Source organism: Lingula anatina, chromosome 1 (assembly GCF_051362555.1).
Source record: "Lingula anatina isolate TDL-2025a chromosome 1, LinAna3.0, whole genome shotgun sequence".
In the NCBI taxonomy this organism is placed as follows: Eukaryota; Metazoa; Brachiopoda; class Lingulata; order Lingulida; family Lingulidae; genus Lingula; species Lingula anatina.
The window spans coordinates 47,161,015-47,182,431 of record NC_141767.1 but is presented as its reverse complement, the minus strand read 5'-3'; the positions used below and the strand labels follow the sequence as shown (position 1 = coordinate 47,182,431).

The 21,417-nt window shown below is 37.9% G+C and overlaps 2 protein-coding genes across 2 annotated transcripts in view; both read right to left on the bottom strand.

Moving 5' to 3' along the window:
• The window catches only part of LOC106171370 (uncharacterized), a 237,833-nt gene that overhangs the window by 82,158 nt on the left and 134,258 nt on the right, over positions 1 to 21,417 (bottom strand). The gene's annotated exons all lie outside the window — the stretch shown is intronic.
• Positions 9,940 to 20,651, bottom strand: LOC106166880 (uncharacterized). Its single transcript, XM_013545543.2, has 2 exons — positions 19,281 to 20,651; positions 9,940 to 12,725 (listed from the first exon to the last, which is right to left on the bottom strand). The coding sequence occupies exons 1-2, from the start codon at positions 20,443 to 20,445 to the stop codon at positions 10,621 to 10,623; spliced, it is 3,270 nt and encodes a 1,089-aa protein (XP_013400997.2). The 5' UTR covers positions 20,446 to 20,651; the 3' UTR covers positions 9,940 to 10,620.

The window sequence follows — 21,417 nt, the reverse complement described above, 5'->3', positions numbered from 1 at the left end:
ATTTTATAGGCAGTCCATTGGGTGGAATGCAATTACGCGAACAAGATAGGGAGCGGGGCCTGTAGGTACCAGTATAATGCATATTAATAAATGAAAATTGTCCAACAAATAATCTTCAAACTGGAACTTTGCTTGTCATTGGGTCAGAAGTTCATATGCAGCAGTCACAGCAAAAAGCTGTGAAATAAGTATCACAAAACTTGCGTGACCACCCTTTGCACCTACAGCCATATGACGTCACCATCGGGGTAGTGACGTAGTCGTCTTGGCGTCTGTTATGCGGCAGCAATGGTACGGTATTCTTCTTTAGACCAACGCCAAGCCCATCGAGGCGATAGCTGCCACATACATGTACATGTAGTTTTAAGCAATAAAGTAGAGGGAATATCCAATGTCGGTAATCATTTACCCTCTTCAGCACAGGGTGAATAGAGTTGACATGTTACTAGGAAAGGAGAGATGGCTTTTGAGTGGAGATATAATTAAAACACTTGTTGCTTCGTCGACCGTTGCATTTACATGGTATTAATCTTACAAACAATTACAAAGTGAAGCGCTCAATGGGTTGGAGTCGGTATTAAGTTTTGTTAAGTTTGTATTTAGGCAAACTTTAAACAGCGAAGTGCTAACAGCAAGCATGATATTGGGGTTACCGTAGCAGTAATGCTGACTGGCGTTCATGAGATGTAATATTGCTTGGTGTCATCATTTGTCTTCATCTGGTTGTCAGTTCAATCGAGAGAACCAACGTGGCTAGACTGTAAATGATACCTATGGAATGACCAAACTGTCCGCCTCATTTATGCTTATATAACATAAGAAGCTGAAAATGTATTCACATGATTGTGTACACATATAAAAAGGTAGTCTACATCTTTTTTATTCATACTTATTAGATTTTATTATCCTGATTAACTTTTTTTTAAAACACCATTTTATTGGATTTTAATGTAAACTACACCAATTACGTCCACTACCCTGCGGATAAATCACAAAATATCTAATCTATATAGCCGTTCAACCATTTAAATCTTAAACGAATATCCTTAAAAAGGTCGTATAAGAAAAAGTAGTTAATTTTTTATCATTCATCAAGTCTGAATGCAGGTGGCCATAAATCTTTTATTATAAATGTAATGTTTGCAACCTTTTTTGCCTGGTTAAAAATGAGCGTCCTCCAAGTGTTGTTGCCATATATTTCAGTGTATCACATCAAATCAAATTATTTAAGCTTGTCTTACAAACATGTACATATGTTTCACGTACGCCAGCTCTGTGATAGAGTGTACCTGCAAGGGGCAAAAGGTTCAGCCTATTGATTTTTACGCAGTATTCCAAACTCTTAGTTGATTAGTTCGGTGTCAACAAGCAGGTCAAACCATTTAAGTCCTACAGGCTAATCATTTTGGAAGAACTGCATGGTTTCCACTTTTGAATAGAACCTGGTTGCCTTCTGTGTACTCTTAAACCAAAAGGGCGTTATCAATGAGTCGTTGGTTATGGTTCAGTAGACAAGTTGCTTTGATAGTTCTATCAATCGTCGCGGCGTTACATTATTAGACTTACATTCGATTTCATTTGGCTTAGTATCGAGTTTCTATCTGCAGGCAGTAGATCTGATTGAGAGGCGTTAAACAGTTCTCGACTTGATCGCTGAGTAATACAAAAAAGATGTCTCCCGCCTACACGTTTTGGTTTGCTTTTTCTAATTACACCATCAATAAGCGCCAGAAATTCACTACACTTTGTGTCATTGACGAGCTCCGCCGGGGGTTGATTAAACAAGTCTAATATGTTTCTCAATACACCCACACTTTATCATGTCACGATAACCAAATGTTGTGTCTAATAACATCGCTTGAATGTTGATATAAAAGATGTGTGGCTGTATCAATGACAGAACATGGGTGATTTATGGACCGGGGCACTAGATCATTGACGTGAAAATAAAGCGGAATTAAGTCCGACCTTGCATCCCGAGGTAAAAGTCCTGGTAAATGTTACGGAGGTCGAACCATTGAGAGAGCAATCGAAGAGAAGTTAAAGTTTTACATAACTGAATTACTTCAGCATTAAGTACCTGTGTGACAGGAATGCTACTCCTAGGAATGGAAGTCCGGTGTCCCCTACGACTAGTACAGGTTAGGGTTAGTTGGAGTATTGGGGTTGGAAAATGGGATGAATGTCACCTGTACAAAGTAATGGAGAACGGACTGCGGTTTCTAGCCTACAATTCCTGTCACACCGAAATGGTAAATTTAGGGAAAAGGTTAACACCAACCTCTAATATCTACTTACACATAGTCACACACAGGAAACTCGTATTTACAGAGATAATCAAATTGTCAACACAAATTCAGCATTTTAAAATATAACCACCCCCCCCCCCCCCGAGAAATGTCTATTATAAAAAGGGAGACAAATCTCTGCCTTTAGTCTCTTTCTCTTTCAAGCCATCTTTCTAGTTTTATCGATACCAGTGTGAGTTCATTTAATTGACTCATAAACTATCAAATCTAATAGCGGATGCTTTCATGTGGCTGGGTTTCCGAGGGTGTCAAATTAACAAACTCCATAAAGATTAATGGTATATAGTGCCCCTGAATTCAATCGCCTTTTAGGGAACGTCACTCAGTAGTCTCATTTGACATCTTAATTGTCGAATTTATCAATTTAACATGATCATTTTAATACCCAAACGTCCTCTTTTGGCAGGCCATCCACCAGATATCTTCAGGTGTAATTGATATTCTTCAGGGATAGATCGTATCGCGTGTCTTTGTTACATTCTAAACTTTTGCCAAGCTGCTTTCGGCAAGCTGGTGAAGATGTTACAAAGATTCTATTGCATTTCAAGATTTTTTTGGGTGATATCCCCAAGTGGCATCTTTCCAAGATATACTCATAATACGTACTAGTTACAACACGAATCGTCCACTGTATACGACATACAAGAGCGTAATTACATAGCACAGCCGAGATATAATTTGCTCAAGAAGTTATATTATAACTTCTTGATTTGCTCAAGTGTGTCGCATACAGTGGACGACGAGTACATGTAGTTGTACATGTAACTGACTTATACCACGACTGGCACTTCGAACAAGAGGATGAACGCACCGAGGCGTATGAAAATACAGCCAAGCCTGTATGCGAAATACAAGTGCAATTATCCTATTGTTCGAAGCGCCAGCCGTGGTATAAATAATACTGCCTGGAACACCCTGGGATAAAATAACCACACAATCTTCATTGATGATTTGATACTTATAAACCCGATAGGTGTCTTCATGGGAAGAAGGGCGTTCAATAAGTTGTTCCGCTACTTCCAAGTTGACAAAAGTATTGCACAAATGAAAAAACAAGTGACGGAAAACGCTGGGTAATATACAGCATGTCATCTAAAATAACTTGCTTTCTTTGTAGCATCCATGTGCTTTCTTTGTAGCATCTATGTTGAACTGCAAGGGTCAGTGTATTTGGATACGTAGTGTACATGTCAAAGTAATCTTCATTTATCATTTAAAGAAAACTGCATAAATGCAATGAAAACGTGCAGGTAGCTAGATCTTTCTTTTAACATAAAAAACGCTTTGCCCATCAGTGGGAATGTATATGATAATGGAATTGTGATTCTGTGTGTGTTTAATCCAGAATCTGCAGCTCACATAAATGTAATCAAATTTAATTGTTATAATTAATTTAATTTAATTGTTGAAATTAATTAATTTTGAATAAAACAGGAGATACCGTGCTGTGCTAGTATAAACTGCTACTTACACCATAGACTTATACCACAGACGCCGGGAATAGCTTAGACCACTCGTTAGGGGTAATGCTAAGCTTTTACCATTTTTCTTTATAAACTCAAAGTTTGACTTCTCTTGTACACACCATGTCAAATTATGTATTCAAACGGGTTATATTTGAGCGAATATGTACATGCAGTGGTTTAAGATCGCTTCCAGTGCGTTTCCAACGTGAAGTAATGCAGGCAAGTTTTGACGTATTGCCATTTGTTCTCACATATAACAAAGAAATATTACTTGTTTCAGGCAGTTTCAAACTGCCCGAATGCTCTCCTTATGTGGACCAGTTCAGATGTATGTTACGGGGTCTTGGTTTGAAGACAGAGCATCGAATTTAATCTTTTTTGCTGATATCTTTATCGATCAAGAGGTTTCTATATCCATTTTATTGAATTCCACAAATTAATGAGCGTATTAAAGTATTTGTGCTTTTTCCCTGCTGCGGGATCTGGTTTTACCTCGGGATGATACACTATGTAAAGATTAAATGGAATGCATCTCTTGGGCCTAGTCTATTAATAAGTATACCTTGGGAGGAGTATAAACAAAGAAACAGTCTAAAACAACTCGCGAAATAATCGAAGTCATATCCCTGTAGACAATCACCTTTGCGAGCCAAGGAGTTCTGTTTCTTTCAACATACTCCTCCCAATGTGTACTTTATTAATAGCCTAGTCCCTAGAGATGCATCCCATTTTATCTTTACATTGCGTATCATCCTGAAGTAAAACCATTTCCCAGAGCAGGCAATAGCACAAATGCTTTAAAGATTTACTAAAAACAAAAACGAGTCAACTGTAATGGTGTGAATGGTATACTTTGGCGTTAAATGGAAAAAATTGAACTTTCATGAAAGAATTCCTATAAAGGGATCTTGACTGATCTCTTTAGGCCACAAATTTAGTGTCAGGCCTTTATATAAAATTTTCCATGAAACTTCAACACTTTTTCCTTTATCATCAAGGTATACCATATCTAAAACCGTTCATATAATAACTGTCAATAAACTAGTTTTTGTTATTAAATTTTAGAAACTTTTTTAATGAAGATATTATACAAAATGGTGAATATCATTCGCGGCGACAGAAATTATAATTTTAGGACTCGAAAATAACTTGAAAGATCGTAATTTTCTCAACGGTTTTGAATAGTGGACTACAGGTTATACTTTGCTGTTAAGGCATCTATCTATCTATCTATCTATCCTTTACCTCGGGGTGATACGCAATGTAAAGATTAAATGGAATGCAGGCCTATCTAGAGGCACTAGTCTCTTAATAAAGTATGCCACGCCACAAGTTTGTTGATTTATTATGTCTAAAAATTTAAGAAAAAAAGACAAAACTTGGTTATTTGAATGATTGTAATTGGTACCCAAGGATTGCATCCCAAGGCCATGAAATCCATTTTGTACCGAATAACCAATCCAATGTGCCGAAATTCAAGACTGAACATTTCGGTACCACTTTTTTCCTGTTTTCTTTAACAAACTTTTAGAGGCCTGGGCCTGTTTTTTTTTTTTTAACTAAGTTAAGAAAAATTGTAGAAGGTCGACTTACTTAAATGTCATTGAAGCCCTTGAAACGATTAAGCTTTGACCCAAAATATACCCAACGTCTTTCAAGTTAAACGAATGAAACTACACTTTAATGATCATCCAAACGACCCTTTGGCGGCATTGGTGTCATAACGGAAATTACTTGGCTCTGTGACGTCATTCCCGTCAACCGAGGGCTTCACAAATACCCCGTAACAGCCAGTGGGATTAAAATCGGAGAGAGAGAGGCGCTATCAAATGTCATTTGTATCACTTGCATGTCTGCTACTGTGAGCAGTTAAAGGGATACCATGTTGCGTGATGATGTGATATATACAAAGACATCTCCTTAATGTGGGGACATTAAGAGATTGGCCCCTGCCATTTGATCCCAATAGTCAAATTACCAGAAGCTAGAGTCCCGCCTAACAAAAGTTGTATAATGGCTTTAAATATAGATTTGCCACTTTGCTAGTTTTGAGATAACTAAGGGGATAAGAATGAAAAATCCTATCCTTTAAGACAACTTTGCTATCTTCATATACTAATATTAACAAACTACATGTATCTGTATATACTTCTCATTGTTTTTGCCAGACTATCTACACGGAGGTGGGTGGGACAACACGTAGCCTAACGTGCATGGACAAGTTTCAGGGGATCAGATCGTCTGTACACTGTAAGCAAATAATTATAATTTCAATTATCAGACATTGCTCCTCTGCTTTGACCGCGCATCCATCCCACTTAAACCCCATATATCAGCGCCGTTAATTTATATTGTGTTCGCCATGCTCAACAACGCTGATATAGGCATTTTTCATTACTCTCCTTCACCTTATCACCAAAACTTCAAAATGCTGCAGTAAATTCAATCATCCTTGGTACCTTTTCAAGGACAATTGGCAATCGGACTTAATACAAAATAGAAATTAATTGTTGCGGATTTTCATTTCCTTCCTTTTTATCTGTCACGACGGGAAAATGCAATACAATGCAAACAAGGCGTCCGTATGCAACGCGGTGATCTGCTTATTGGCCATTTGCTGTGAAAACTAATGTGGATATGATAGCCCAAAAATGACTGATGCGGTTATTATCTGACCTGATATTTCCAATATAGACCTAATTAGAAAAATTAATCACGTCCTATATAACCTAATAGAAGGCAATGAAGGTCTATTCTAACATCATATAACACTCAATAACAGATCATTATCTTGGCACGACATGCTGCTTATGTACTATGACAACTGGAAAATTTGCACTAGATACGGGTTATTTTTTCTTTCCTCCAATTGCTATGACAACTTTTTTCACTTTCATCTGATCACATGAAAATTAAAACAGTATTTTATCTTTTTTAACCATCTCCCCAAATACATATTATTATTATTATTATTATTATTATTATTATTATTATTATTTTTAAGACGTGATTACGAAGAAAAAAACAAACCAAAGCTAAAAAAACAGTTCTCGCACTGGATTTTAACTCGATCATGTACATGTGTAAAGTTGCCTGTTCAAGGAAAGCAGCGTTCATCCAATTGTTCACGTACGTTCTATCAAAACAGACAACAGCTGTTATTAACATCGCAATTATTTATTTGATCATGGAATTCATAGATTATACTTAGATTAGCGCGGTCGCATACGAGAATTTCGTACGAGGTTGCTAGGACCCTAGATTTGAGCGAATTCAGCTGGAGTTGTTTGCAGTTATCTCTGCCTCCTTCCAGTTATTCACTTTACAATATCAAGTCCCGATCTCATTATTCATTAAATGGGACGTATCAGGGCCAGTTGGCCCTTTCCTTAGGCCATGGCGATTGCTTGGTTACATCAATTATTTGCATTTTCACTTGGCAATATTTTTGGCAGGTTATTTATTTCATAATTCTTTAAGTACGTCACATGCCCTTGGGATATGACGGCAATCTATCAAGAAAGATCATAAAAGGATTTATAACAACAAATATTTTAAGTGCTATCTCTTTTATAACTAAGACTGGTAAAAGAAACTTAAAGTGATTTGATATTACCGAAAAGTATGGACCAGCGTATTATTAAAATCCCCCAAACTTTATAGTTTTCCATTTTTTTTGTCCTATTTATACATATCATATACATATCATTTTTTCCGTGGTTTACTGAAATGTATGTAAAAATGCAAACTGAAAAGCATAGTGAATCTCATTCTTGTGTCTGATCCATATCTCTACAGGGTCGCTGTCATTTCAGGGTTCTAACACACAGATGCACAATGTGTTGCCACTTCAGTCCTATGGGACTTCTTCTGACCTTTTCTACGATCGCTGAATGTCAATCAACCCTTTTAAATGCTTTCATTGCGTCCCTCTAATATCCGTAGGAGGTCGAGAGGAAGGATTGAAGAAGACAGGCAAGCGGCATTAAGGTTAAATCAAATTAAGTTTCTGTGCACCATGGAAAATCACTTTGCGTGTTTCGCTCCCTCTTACTTGCAACGTTGTGGTAATTTATTAATTTTCTTTGGAAGCAAATTATAGTTAAATTACAGTTACATTACCTGTACTAAATACGATAAAGACGAATGTGAGTGTTTTTTTTTTCTTTCTTTTTTTGGCATATCTAATCGTTTAACTAACAAGTCATTAGATGCAGAACACACACACACACACGGATAGGATATGTCGCATTAAAATCAACATCCTAAATATTCATAGGGTACTGCCATGTTAAAAAAATGAATTATTAAATAGACCTAAAAATCAGAGAAAATTATTGTAGTTATAACAGTAAATGTATGGTTGTATTTATAAGTGTGTATTTATAAACCTCCTTTATAAAACGACATTACAAACTTCTTCATTGTACCATCCTTAAATTGGCTTTCATGAAATGCCTAAATCATCAGAAAGTACAGCAACTACGATATATCACATTATTCTTAATTTCTGTCCAAGCGTGCTTTGATGAATCATCTTAGATAGCTAAGGTCGCTTTAACCTCTGATATAAACAGTTGCTTTAAAACGGTAATTGTTAGGGATAGATATGTTCCCTAGTTTCACCTGCAGCATCTGAGAAATTTCTTTTGGCATATCGACGTAAATAAATCAAAATGCTTCACGTGCAAAGAGATTTCTAGTGCAAAACGTTTAGTGAACGGAAAAATGAAATGGGCAACCTGACTTTAACAAATGTCTGGCAATAGGGCGTACGATTGTGATAGTTGAAAAACGTATGATTGTGTGAGCTGTGAGGCAATGATAAACAAAACTAGTAAACAAACAAGCAAAAAGTGGAACCTGTGATAAAGAATCAAACGTGTGAAATAAAAACCTTAAAATAAAGCAATTCGTAACAACTTTTCATAAGAATAAAGACACACTAATTGCACTAGGATGATAAAACAGGACCGTAACATGGACCTGGCTTTTTATTCATTATAAGTTAGAGATGAGATCCATGAAATAATCCATAAGTACTAGGTCATTTTTTTAGAACCCCCCTTTAATAAACAGAATAACACTTAAGATGTTAGCTTTCGTATACATATTTTATTTATCACCATTTATTTTAATAATAATAATAAATAAATAAAGGCGTAATAATTTATGAAATATTGTTCTTTTTTCTCTCAAGACTTAACGAAGCCGATGCAAAAGTTCCAGATAAGTTTATACACTCGACAACAAAAAGTTCGGAAACATATAATGTATTTTAACCAAATAATGATGGATAATGCACTCACCATCCGTTACTTTTTTATATACACTTAATATTTCCCACTACATCAAGTTACATAGTTTTTTAATCATGGAAAAAACAATTTTTTGTTTCCGAACTTTTTAAAACTTTTTTGGTCGAGTGATGCAAGCGAATAGATTTAGAAGCGTGCACTTTGGGTCAACTGCGGTAGAGAAGAAGACAGCCACGCAGCTACCACAATGAGGTGCATTTTGCAACTGAACTCCTTTTGCAACCGGTTGCAAAATGCTGCTCTACAGCTTCGGAAATTATTTCGCTTTAACCTCTTATGTCTGACCAACAACATGAGCATTAAGAAAAAGGGAAATTGAATGAAGTCTTGCTTTATATAAGATTACCAATTTTGTTTTTCTGTTTTGTAAGGTTTGGTTGGAGTTGAGGGTGGGATGGTGGTGACGAGAATATTAAATACTTCGCAAGTTAAAATGATCAGCCAAGTTATCTGATTAACCTTGTTACACAAATAGCATGAAAGTTAATCTTTTCTGTGTTATAAGGTCAACAGATGTTACAATAGGCCTATATTTGACCAAAAAGATCTAAAATCGCCATAAACAGCACAGTTTGAGAATGTGACCTTTCGCAGTGGACATTTGTGCAGTCAGATTCTAAATGAGGTCACACGCCAAACCAAGCTTGTATATTCATACGTCAGACTGGGTGGATTGAGTGAGGCAGGAACAACTGCAATGCCGGCAACAGCTGGGCTATAGAGGTGCTGTACAAAATTTTGGAGACTCTATTGTTAGATCTTCTTATCACGTGCTAGTTGCAGTATTTAAAGTTATTTGACTTTTATAATGTGCATCAAATATAATTATCAAAGCAACAACATAAGTGCGGTGTTTTTGTTCTTTACTTTTAATAGAGCGTCACACAGCTTGGTGACTGTCAAACCTCAGTGAAATATACATTTTGATTGCAAAAGTACGGCACCCCGATACTGTGCACTACATCATATTTCCTTGTAAAATGTCTAAGGACACAATGACAGTCACTACAGAAATGGCATGAAAATAGTTTCATCTTTGACAACTTATACCTTATTCTTCAATGGATGCAGTATATGCATAATATTTGTCCTACTTAATGCAATGTAGCAATGATGGTCAAATTTTAAAGCCACATGTATCAATGTCAAGAATGGTTTAATAAGATAAATCTTAGGTTAAATCCCATTGTTAAATTACTGAATCATGTGTTCTTTTCTAAAAATGAAAGAAGCACATGCAAGGATACCCTACCAAAAGTAAATCCGTTTCCATATGCACCATTAATAATAGTGTATGCTTGGATGTAGAGAACAAAGTCGAGATGAAGAGCATGACTTAGAAACTACACCTAGTAGAGTATCTTTGCATGAGACTTTTCAATAAATGTCCTGTAAAAAGATTACAGTGCTGGCACCAAAAGTAAGCATGTCTGACTTTAAAAGCCTCTTTTCCACATTTTTAATTAATTGGATCAGTTCGAGGTTACAGTACTATTAAGATTGCACAGGTTTTTCGTAATAGCTACTTCATGGTAAATAGCCTAAAGAGCGCTCGAAATCTCCACTGGTCGCCATAGGTGTTGCAGGTTCATATTCAAAATGTAAATTTGATAAAGCAGAGGCAATTTCTGCATCTTTCTTTTGACTAAGCAAAAGTTTGTCACTCATGCTTGAATCCTGACTTTCTAAAACATGGCGGTGTGGTGTTTTTTCGTTACTTCCGGTTCCGTTATGTCTGTTATTACTTTGCCCAAATTTCCAGTTGTTTTCATGCATTCCTTTGATGTCACCTGACCTACTGCTCGGTCTACGATCAGACGAAATGAATTTTCCATTGAAAGAAAAACTTTCAGAATTACCGGATTTCTTTAAGTCGTCTATACCCGACGAGGGTTCCGATGGGAGTACCCGAACACCTTGCCGCAAATGGGGCGGTACTTTGGCAACAGGTCGGTCAGGTTTCTTATTTAACAGTTTTTTATTGGAATGCGACCCATCTGACGAGTTACGGTTTTTTGAATGTTCGGGAGAGAGGGGTATCGGGGACGTGGGACGACGGGCTTTGAAATCACGTGGTGACAATGGTCGGTTAATACCCCCTCTTCCTGCGGACGATTGGCCATGATTTGAAGACACCTCGTTCTGAGACCGCCCTGGCGGATGGTCTTGGTAAATTCTCTCAGCCTTTGACTTTCGGGGGAGGACATGGGACTGCTGTTGCTGCGCTGGAGTTGACTGTTCTTTGGAGGTGCTCTGCCCCATTGACGCCGAAACTCCTCTGAAGAAAAATCCAAACTGTCCAACGTTGCTTGTAGATGTATTATTATTATCCTTGTTGGCTTTCGATGGTTCTGACTTGGTTCTTTCGGCACTGGATTTTCTAGGTGGGTGATAATCTGTGGTGTCTGATGATATACGTTCTGAATGTGTCTTTGAACTATTCTTACCTCGGGTATAAGGCTGCTGTTGTTGGCGCTGGTGATGTTGTAGTTGATGTTCTAAGGAATGACTGATCGCTGTCCTAATGTCCTCTTTCCTTGTGTCCAGTCCCGCACCACTGTGACCAGCACTCCGCGTGGGAGCTGTACTTCTTTTATGTTTCTGTAATGTAAAGTCATCTAGGTTAATGTCAGATAGCGAATCCTGCCAGTTGCCGGTATTGTCCAATAATGATGCTGGGTCATTCCTCTGGTGATGATGCGAAAATTTGGTATTAATAGACTGTAATGGGCTTTGCTGTTGTTGACTATTCAGTCTTCTCAGGTGAGACTCTTCAGGCATGCCCTGCTGTTGCTGCTGATGTCCTGACAGCAGATGGTGCTGAGGGCGTGCCGTTGATATTGAATGCCTGACTTCAGGAGCGTAGAGCATCCTTTGGTCGCCAGCTGTGACTGCTGCGTGATGATGAGAGCCGGCAGAATGATGACGATTAACGTTGTGTGTGGGCCCATAGTTCTCTTCATTAGAGACTGGAGGCGGATAATCTGCAAAGCGAGTGTCTCTGACGGACTCGGAGTCGGGTTGAAGATCGAACGCAAGGTTTCGTGCATCATCCTCGTTGCTGCACAGGAAGGCGTGGCACTCCAAGGCCCGGAGACCTTTATTTCTTCGCATAACACACACTACCATAGGCGGATGGTGAAGCTGGGCCAAAAAATTGTGTTTTTTATCCACTGCTGTCATAAGTCTGTCTATGGTAACATACGACGAAGGGGCGACTGGACCGAAACAACCTTCAAGTTTCTTCCCCGTTTTGTCCTTTCTTAGAATGTAGCGTACCGCAGCACTGAAAGGGATGGAAGAAAATGGGTAGCGGATCTCACGCGCCTTGGGTCCGTCATTGAATAAGACGCTAATTCCTTCCGTATTCACCTTCACTGTTCTCTCCTGCGACGATGCTTTACCAGTGGCCATCCTGTACTGTATGTACACCTCCCGAAGGGCCTTCTGAACTGCACCCAGCCCTGTAGAGAAATGGGTCAGCGTAGAGTTTCCTAGGTAAACGACACGATATTCCCTGCCCTCCATACGTCTTCGGCGTAGTGCTGAGCTGGAAACTGATGTCTGTGACGGCGGGGACCCGGCGACGTTGGCGTTGTCGGGACGTTTACGGCGTCGCCGCGAGGTCCAAGCTGGAAAAGAAGAACATACACCCATATAGGCCTATCTATGTGTTCATAAACGACGTTAGGTTAGGTTATATTAACGACAGCTAATGCACCAGCATGCGTATAAGAGTTAACGTAAACTTCAAAATGCCTCAGTGATTCATACAGATCGCAGTTGGTGGTTCACCTCTCATGTATCACTAAAACGCAACCACTTAGCTCAGAGTTGTGGAAGGAGTCGACATCCTCCTTTATACTTATAATAATTTTGTACAGATCGCAAAACTAAAAGATCTCTATCGTTCATATAAGATATTATTTAGCAGCGAGTTGACCTTACTAATTGAAAACGGATCTAAACAATGTCAACAAGTAATTAAGATTTCGTCTCTACCCCAGATATTAGACGGACTGTAATAGGAAATTTATACTTTCCATTAGGGACTCCTTGTACATGTATTAGTAAGCTTTTACATTAGCCAGACTTATGTAGGAAGTTGGTATATCTGACTGAAATTTTAGGAAGGTGTCGCCCACTCTCACACGTTGGTATTTGTGGTAATCATGACGTCATCGGCAGTGCGGTTTGTGTAAACTTTCACTTCATTGCGTTTGTTTGTTTTATAATCTATTACTTAATCCCAAATATGTGCATAGAGTAGGTTACAAACCTGCAATGCTACCAAGAAATTTTGATACACATTCACAGTGTATGACTGAATTACCATGTATTGATTAATCGTTAAGAAACGTAGCATGACAGTGTAAGAACTTCACCACTTAAAAAGTTAATATACATGTGTTAGGATGTTAGTATTACTAGCAGTAATTGCATTCAATGTAAATGCAAAAAAGGGAAGAATCATTTTTCTATTCGCAATCCGTCAAGCAATTAACCGTTTGAGTTTAAAAAACAATTAATAAGAAAGTATTTTGTTGATAGGATTAAATCCAAATTGATGTACAGTATATAGTGCGAATAATGTTAACAAGATTAATTCTTATACCACCTAATGCAAACTGTTAGGCGGAGGATCTTTATCTTTGGTTAGAAATGATACAGTCAAAAATAACCTATGTTCCAAAAGACTGAGATGATGATGAAATGCACCTTTTCTTTGAAAACATAATAAAATGCCACGGAAATAATGATTTTTAAAACACAAACGTCAGTTTTGGACATCTGAAAGCTTACCTTTCAACCGCTCTAACATATTCAGTCCTATAACTCCTGTTTAGCTTTTTTAAATGAATTTCCCACGAGACAAATTCAAGTAACTACTTATCCAAATTCCCAGCGAAAAATAACTTAAACATCCTAAATGCGTATATTTATAGTTTTTCTGTTCCGTATAGTAGCCCTCTCGACTACCGATCCCATATGGGAAACCGGTCACCTTAAGCAAGGTAATGCCAATGAAACTTAAGGTCGCAGCTCAAGGGGGGTTTATCATCAACTGAAGTATTTGTTTACTGCGTCGAAAGATCGTGGTTTATTACCAGAAGCACGCAAATTTAAAGGCTACTTATTTTGCTGATAAATACACTTCTCTTGACGCCCGAGGTATATAATTTGATGGCAATGTTCAGTATCTCCATTGAGATATCCTGACGCATTTGTCGCGTGTTTTAAGCATTTTATTCCATGGAAAATGGAAGTTTTGTTTAAAATCTCGAGCAGCTACAAAGAGATCGTAAAAAACACTGCGGAATGTTAAAGTAGCAAATACACGTGTTTTTTCAGTGAAGATGATTTATCTTGTCACTGCGCATCTGACTCTCACACGCAACTGGTATGTAACAATACATAAAGTACTTTGTGGTTTTCGATGGGAATTTTATAAAAATGTAGACCACCAGTTTGATACTCGAAAAAAATGGCGACTAGCCGTTCTAAACACTAGTTTATGCCCAAATACTCGTAGTTAATCAACCCCTTTTTACAATCCCACGAGTAACGTGCATGTAACTTCACATTAAGTACGACATTTATCGACTTCAACCACCAATTTTATGGTCTTGTCAAAAACTTTATCTTAGTGAGTACATATATATATATATAATAAACTTGAACCGGAATTGGGGACAAGGCGCAATTTTAATGGGTTATGTATTTTCTTTGCATAATGCTGTTTTCTTTGACAATCCATAAAAAGCCGTAAAAAGAGAAAAAAAACTGTGTAAAACTGCTGCCTCTTTCGTACACAAAACTTGAATAACTTTGCCATAAACAACAATAACGACCTTGGCGAAAGTAGTAAATAACAGGGAAGGGATGGAGTGGGAGGAAGGCGGAGGGGGGGGGGAGGGGGGAGGGGGGGAGGGGAGGGGGGAGGAAGGGGGTAGCTGGAGTTAGCCCTTTATACATCTTGCTGTTTATAATTTATAATCAAAAGTATTATTAAAATAATAAAGCTTGAGCTTTTGTTCAAGTGACTTTTGAGTAAAATAATCAAATTAATGTCTGCAGAGTAGCTTACATTTATGTAAAAACTTCTCATTTATCATTTTATATATCTTACTAAGAACTTACTATCTGAAGCAAAATATTTGAAATCAATTACTCATTAAGAATATTTGATAATGATGATGATAACATACTTAACATATTTCGTCTTCATCATTTTAAAGTGAGAGATCAAGGGGAGCTGCCCGAATCGTGTGTGTGTGTGTGTGTGTGTGTGTGTGTGTGTACAATGTATGTGCGCGCGCGTGGGTATGTGCGCGCGCGTGTCGTTTCCTTTCGCTTAAGATCCTCACTTCTGCTAAAGTAATGGAAAGCCTAAAGCTGTAAAGAGTCCCCCTGATCTAGCGTGTCTGTGCGCTACTTATAAACTTGGTAAATATTATATACTTTTTGCATACTAGTAAGGGCAAAGTCTGTCAAGAGTGTCATAGTGTCATGGATATATCAATCACGTCCTTGTTTACCGAGTTTGTCACGTCACTGCAAGGTTTAACAAGTCTCTGCTTTGGGGGCTTGGTGCGGATGACTTTAATGTTTCTCGTGTTTCATCAACATTTGGAGCCTATGAATCTTCCAATAATTCAAAAAGCATGACTGGGATAGAAACAAGTGCGAGATATTTTAAAGGGATAACAATTCTTCATATGAGATTCTAAATTCCACAATAAGTACCTTGTAAACAACACATGGAAATATATTAAATTCCGTTTTACACCAAAACGGCATTTATCGGAATTATTCTGAAACCTGTCGTTGTCATCGGACCCCGTGGACCCTCCGAATTCATAGATTGGTACCCTCCGAAATAATATGTGAAGAGATTAACACAAAAACCACACATTTTTTTAAAAAAGCAATTGAGTAACTTTGAATGTCGGAACGGAGTCATTAACCATTGGAAGGTCTGGGGAAACTGTCGTTTACCCTAGGAAAATCCGTTTAATGGCACTTTTTCCGCCAATATGAAGAGTTGTCATCTCTAAAACGTATACATGTTTATACAGTTTTCGTAAATGATCTTTTGCAACAGGCAGTCCTGGTGTGTCAAAAAAAAAAATAATAATAAATAAATAAAATAAATAAATAATTAAATAAAAAATTCAAAACATGCACGCCTTCACAATTCCACAATTTGGCTGCCATTTTGATTATGATAACACTACATGGAATAAGTGACCAACTAAAAATAGGTCAAATGATCTGCGATGTGTTGCCTTTGCTCTTAATCTGCACAAATTACATTTACATACTCAAATAAGAATTGGTGCTTATAAGCCCACTTAAGGACAGGTTTTATACCGTCTTACTCTGTTATAGTTTTGTCACATATGAAAGCACGAACAACACGTTTTACTCCTGAATATTTAGTGCCCTTCTGGGAAAAAACGCGTGAGTTTTGCGGCCTGAGGTATTTTTAATCTATGCAGAATGAAAGGTTGACTATTTACCTAAGAAAAGGCTCGTTCATCGAGTTTCGAAAGAAAAGACATTTCTGTATTTGTGACAACCAGGTATGAGCAACTGACCCGGACAAACATTTAAACGATAAAACGATGCGGCAAAATTGAGCCCACATTATAACTCGGATTTATATACATCAGTCACGCATTCCAACAACGCTAATGCTGCGGTGCGGTAATTTAAACATACTTTATATTACATTGCAATGGACAGGGTCATTACTCAGGTAGCCGCGATGACAAAGTTAAGATCTATTGACATAGTCACGGTAAGCAAACTAGGCGCAGACATTTTGAGTGGGCGTGGCAACATTTAGGTATCAGACCCACCTTTGCTTGTCTACAGGTGGTTAAAAATAGACGGTGGATTGTATCACACGTTAACTATTATGAAAGATAAGAACACAATACGTAGATAAATACACGATTTGTCTTTTGACAAGTGGAATGATGACGCACTTTCCTAGAATGTGTTCCACTCAATCTCTACTTGATCAGGATTTTGTTCCACTTTTGGTTTTTCTTAAGTAATTGAATGACTTTGAATGCATAGGGTCTCCAGATGGAAGTTAGAAATTTGGTTATTTAGTAATATTTTTTTCCTTTGTGTCATCTGTGAAATTCCGATGACCCTTCTAAAGTTTGGTGTGCTGCACATGTATCTTCACGTTCACGAGATTTAAATAACTTTTGATCATTTTAATACCTGTATTTTCTCATGCAAGTGATTGTCTGTGATATTCCAAAAACACTGGTTTAAAGTGAAAAAACCCTGTGCTTAGAAGTGTCCTTTCACAAACACTGCAGTTCTAAAACCATGTATCCCTATTTTCACCCTCTTCTTTGCTCTCTTTTTTTCAGTAAAGTCAAGTGCCTGTGTTAAATCAGTAATAACATAATGTCATATTGCCATGACTATAAAGACTACAAATATAGCCCACTTTTTGGCAACACCTGTTATTTTCATTGAAGTGAGTGTCCGAAGTGTTTTTATAATACGGTGAATATTTGTGCTATTTTCTTCAGTGCAGCAGCTACTGGAAATTCATGTCTCCCTGACTACCTAGCACGATACCTATGCATGACTGAACATCCTTCCTTTAATCCCATACAATTGCTAATATTTCTGTAATCCACAAACTGCACGACTTCGTGTCTCAATTTCCCTTTTGAAAATTTTCGTTGACTGTGCTCAGTGAGCTTGAGAACACGTTTTCTAATATGATTTTTTCCAATAAGCACCTGTCATATTCATTTCATGTCTTTCCCTGTGTCTTACCTTTACAAGTACATGTAGATATGTCGCCTTGTCATCGTAAATTAAACGGGGTTTCGATCACTGTGTTAAACGTTTAGAAAGTGCGTTTTCCTTATTTGCACCTCTCTCTTCTTGTCCGCCTACCTACAGTTTGTTCATCAAATGAGTGATATTAGTTTGACTTAACTCTCGGTGGTATCAAATAACAGGGTGTCCAGGTGCGACAATCTGTCCATTAGCAACTTCTGTATTGGAATCAGTTAAGTTTCTCTCTATCCACCATCGACCGCTGTTGCTGTAGGATCTGAGTGATTTGTGATATGTATACAACGTAGCTTACGTAGGTACTGTTAATGTTTCGGAATAGTGTTACAGTTGCATTTAACTGAACGGGAAAAGCGAAATGTCATTTCACCAAACATTCCAATGGCCTTCGGAGAGAATATGAAGAGGTTGGAATAATATTAAAAATATGCTAACATGCTATTATATAAAAATATGTGTGAAGTCAAAACATACGTCTGGGTCTGTTTGTTCATCTCTCCGCGACAAAAATCAGCTAACCACTAATCGTAAATTTATGTAACATTAAACTGTTTCAGGGACGGTGATAAAAAACAGGCAAAGCTCAACGTGGTCATAAACATGATTTACTCGTGTGATCTGTCTAGCTCGTAATGTATAGTGTGTGCGTGCGTGCGTGTATGTGTGTGTGGGGAGAAAGATTTATACGACTAAATGTACCACAATAAATACTGGTATGTACAGTAGTATTCAGAAGATAAAAACGATGTTTACTGCCCGCTGAGGGCTAGTTAGGGTTAGACAGGAAATGATAGCAACCCCCCCCCCCCCCCCTTCACTAAGACCTCTCGCGTTTGCACCTGTTGCTCCATACGACATGGCAATCTATATTTTGCCTGATTGGATTTGCATTGCGGCCTAAATTACGATCTGATATATCGTCAATACATTAAGTTCCGATTAATCTACTTGCTGGATATCGATTTATCTTGAATCATTCCTTTGTGCAGGTATTGGGCCCATTATAGGTAATAGCCATTGAATAGGATGCCGTGAAAATACATGTTAATGACTAATTTTGTCAGGTACATTATTTTTCAATTAGTCTTAATTATGTGAACCTTTTAACAGTAGCTGGTCTGCATGGTTTTATCGAACATGTCATCCATTATAGGATAATGACAAATAGGATAAAAGCTACCTTACCCATGTGTCTCCGTTCAACCTTATACGTATGGTATGTCAGATTTACTAAGAAATGTAATAAAACAAATCATGATTTTACATTTTTAAAGGCATATTATATCGAATAGGGTAAGATAAAATGAATCCAGAACCGTATTTCAACATTAGTTTTCCGTTGTTCCTACCTTCTAATTCTTCACGTGAAATTTGCTGTCTTTTGTTTTTCTCTTCTGCTCGCAAATTTTCTCTCGGCTGCTGAATCACGGCGTCAGTTTTTTTCTGGTGTTTCCGGATGAATTCGCTTTTAGAGCTGTCACTGACCCTCTCTCCCCTCCTCAATCGAACATTTCTAGAATTGTCTTCAGAAGACTTCGGCTTAAATTCATTGGATTTCTTTATGTTTTCTGTGTTCTGTGATAACCCAGTAATTTTCTGAGGCCTTGAATGATCCCTGTATTCGATTTTCACAGAGGGTTGGTTAGGCTTGCCTGTATGCTTTGGTGTTATTGTCACCACAGTGACGTGTCCAGCACCGGGGTGGTCATATTTTTGTTGAGAGGAATCTGGAGTATTTTTATTTTCCGTGTGTTTTGGTTGTTCGTTTTTCTCAGGCTCTGTACATATTTTTGACGCTACCTCTCCTGGGGGCGTGTCCTCTTCTCTTTTCTTGTCATCTGCCTTCTCAGTCTCGTGGTAAAGTAACTCCTCGCTGAAGAAAAATGTCTTGTTTTTTTCTAAAGACGACGTAGATCGGTCTGTATCTGAATGCCAAAATGCAGGAGGCTTTCTCCAGAGCCTATTTCCATGGTAACTTTCCGGATCTCTTACGTCGGGAGCAGAACGCGGCCTGTCAAGCTTGAAAAACGCGTCGCGACCTCTATAATACCTACTCCCAGTTCCCAGAGATTTAGTACTTTCTAGGGTCTGATTACCATGGTTACGTCCTACTTTCTCATTTTGCTGGCGTGATCTAAACCGCCGCTGTTTTGACTTGATTGGTTTCTTCTGTTTCAATTCATCTGTGGCTTTGGTTTCCTTATTATTGCTGCTTCTAATGTCAGGAGTTGATCGACTGAGTTTATATGCGGAAGCTTTGGCAAAATGGAATCCTGGTACAGACGCTGGGATAGTGATACCCCCGTCTGCAGCTTTTAATGTACCAACCGTCTGCTTAGGGAGACCCCCAAGATCATCCTCATCCTCATTATCATTATCGTTAATCATGGTTGATAAGTATCTATATACCTTGAATTTTAATGTGTCTGATACACCAGTACTAGCTGTCACCAGGTCTGACGTCGATTGTGATCGCTTGGTCGACATATTGATCCTCCTGGCGTCTAGGTGCATGATGAAGAAAAACCGATCGATCAGAAGGCAGAATTAACTCGTGGTATATGGCTGTTCACAGGTAGCAGGAGATATAGTCGTGAAATTAAAGTGTAAATTTCTATTTTCTTCCTTTCTCTGCGTCGTTTCCCCCACGCGTCACCGACGCTCTTCAGCCAAACACTCATAACTATAGTTCCAGAACAGCTACCTATAGCTGGATTTAAAGATCATCTTATGTTTGTATAGGGCATTGAATTCGGATCAAATTCAAATTTTGTGACAACACAAAAACACATTCATAATAACCGTAACAATATGGTAACGGGGGTGACAATACGGCTTTTTCCATAATACAATAGTCAACGTTTGGCGTTTGTTTGCTTAATTCTGGAAATATGGCGTTTTGTAAATAAGAACGGTATGGCAGGTAGGTCGGGTCAAGCTTAATGATCCATCGGCAAAGTGTGGAATTGTTAGAAAATAGGAGGCACATCATATAGAGTTATGTTTGGCCAATCAAAGAATAAATCTGTTTCATGTCAAAGGTAAAACCAATGGTATAAATCAGAATATGTAAACTGATGACAGAACCTAACTCCTTAAAAATAATTGCATTTCTTTGATTCAGATGGAATGTAAAAACATACTTATGTAAATGTAATCTAAAATCAGAGAAAAAATAGAAAAACTCACTTGTTTGCTGGAAAAGAGTACGGCGTTGTGTGTTAACAACGGCATCCTTTCGATAACGAAAAAACGTTTCAAGGTAAAAATCAAAAGGATGACATATTCTACTTTCACTGGAAAGAAATATTCATTTGCTTTACATGAATAAACAAAAGGTAAAGTACTTTTAAATGCATTTGTGGGAAAACATTTCTGAAAAAGCACTTGACATAACTTGAAAAATGACGCCGAAGTTCTGCTTGTCTGCGTATCTTCGAAACTTAATGGTATTACTTAAACAGTAATAAATGCCTACATTGCGGT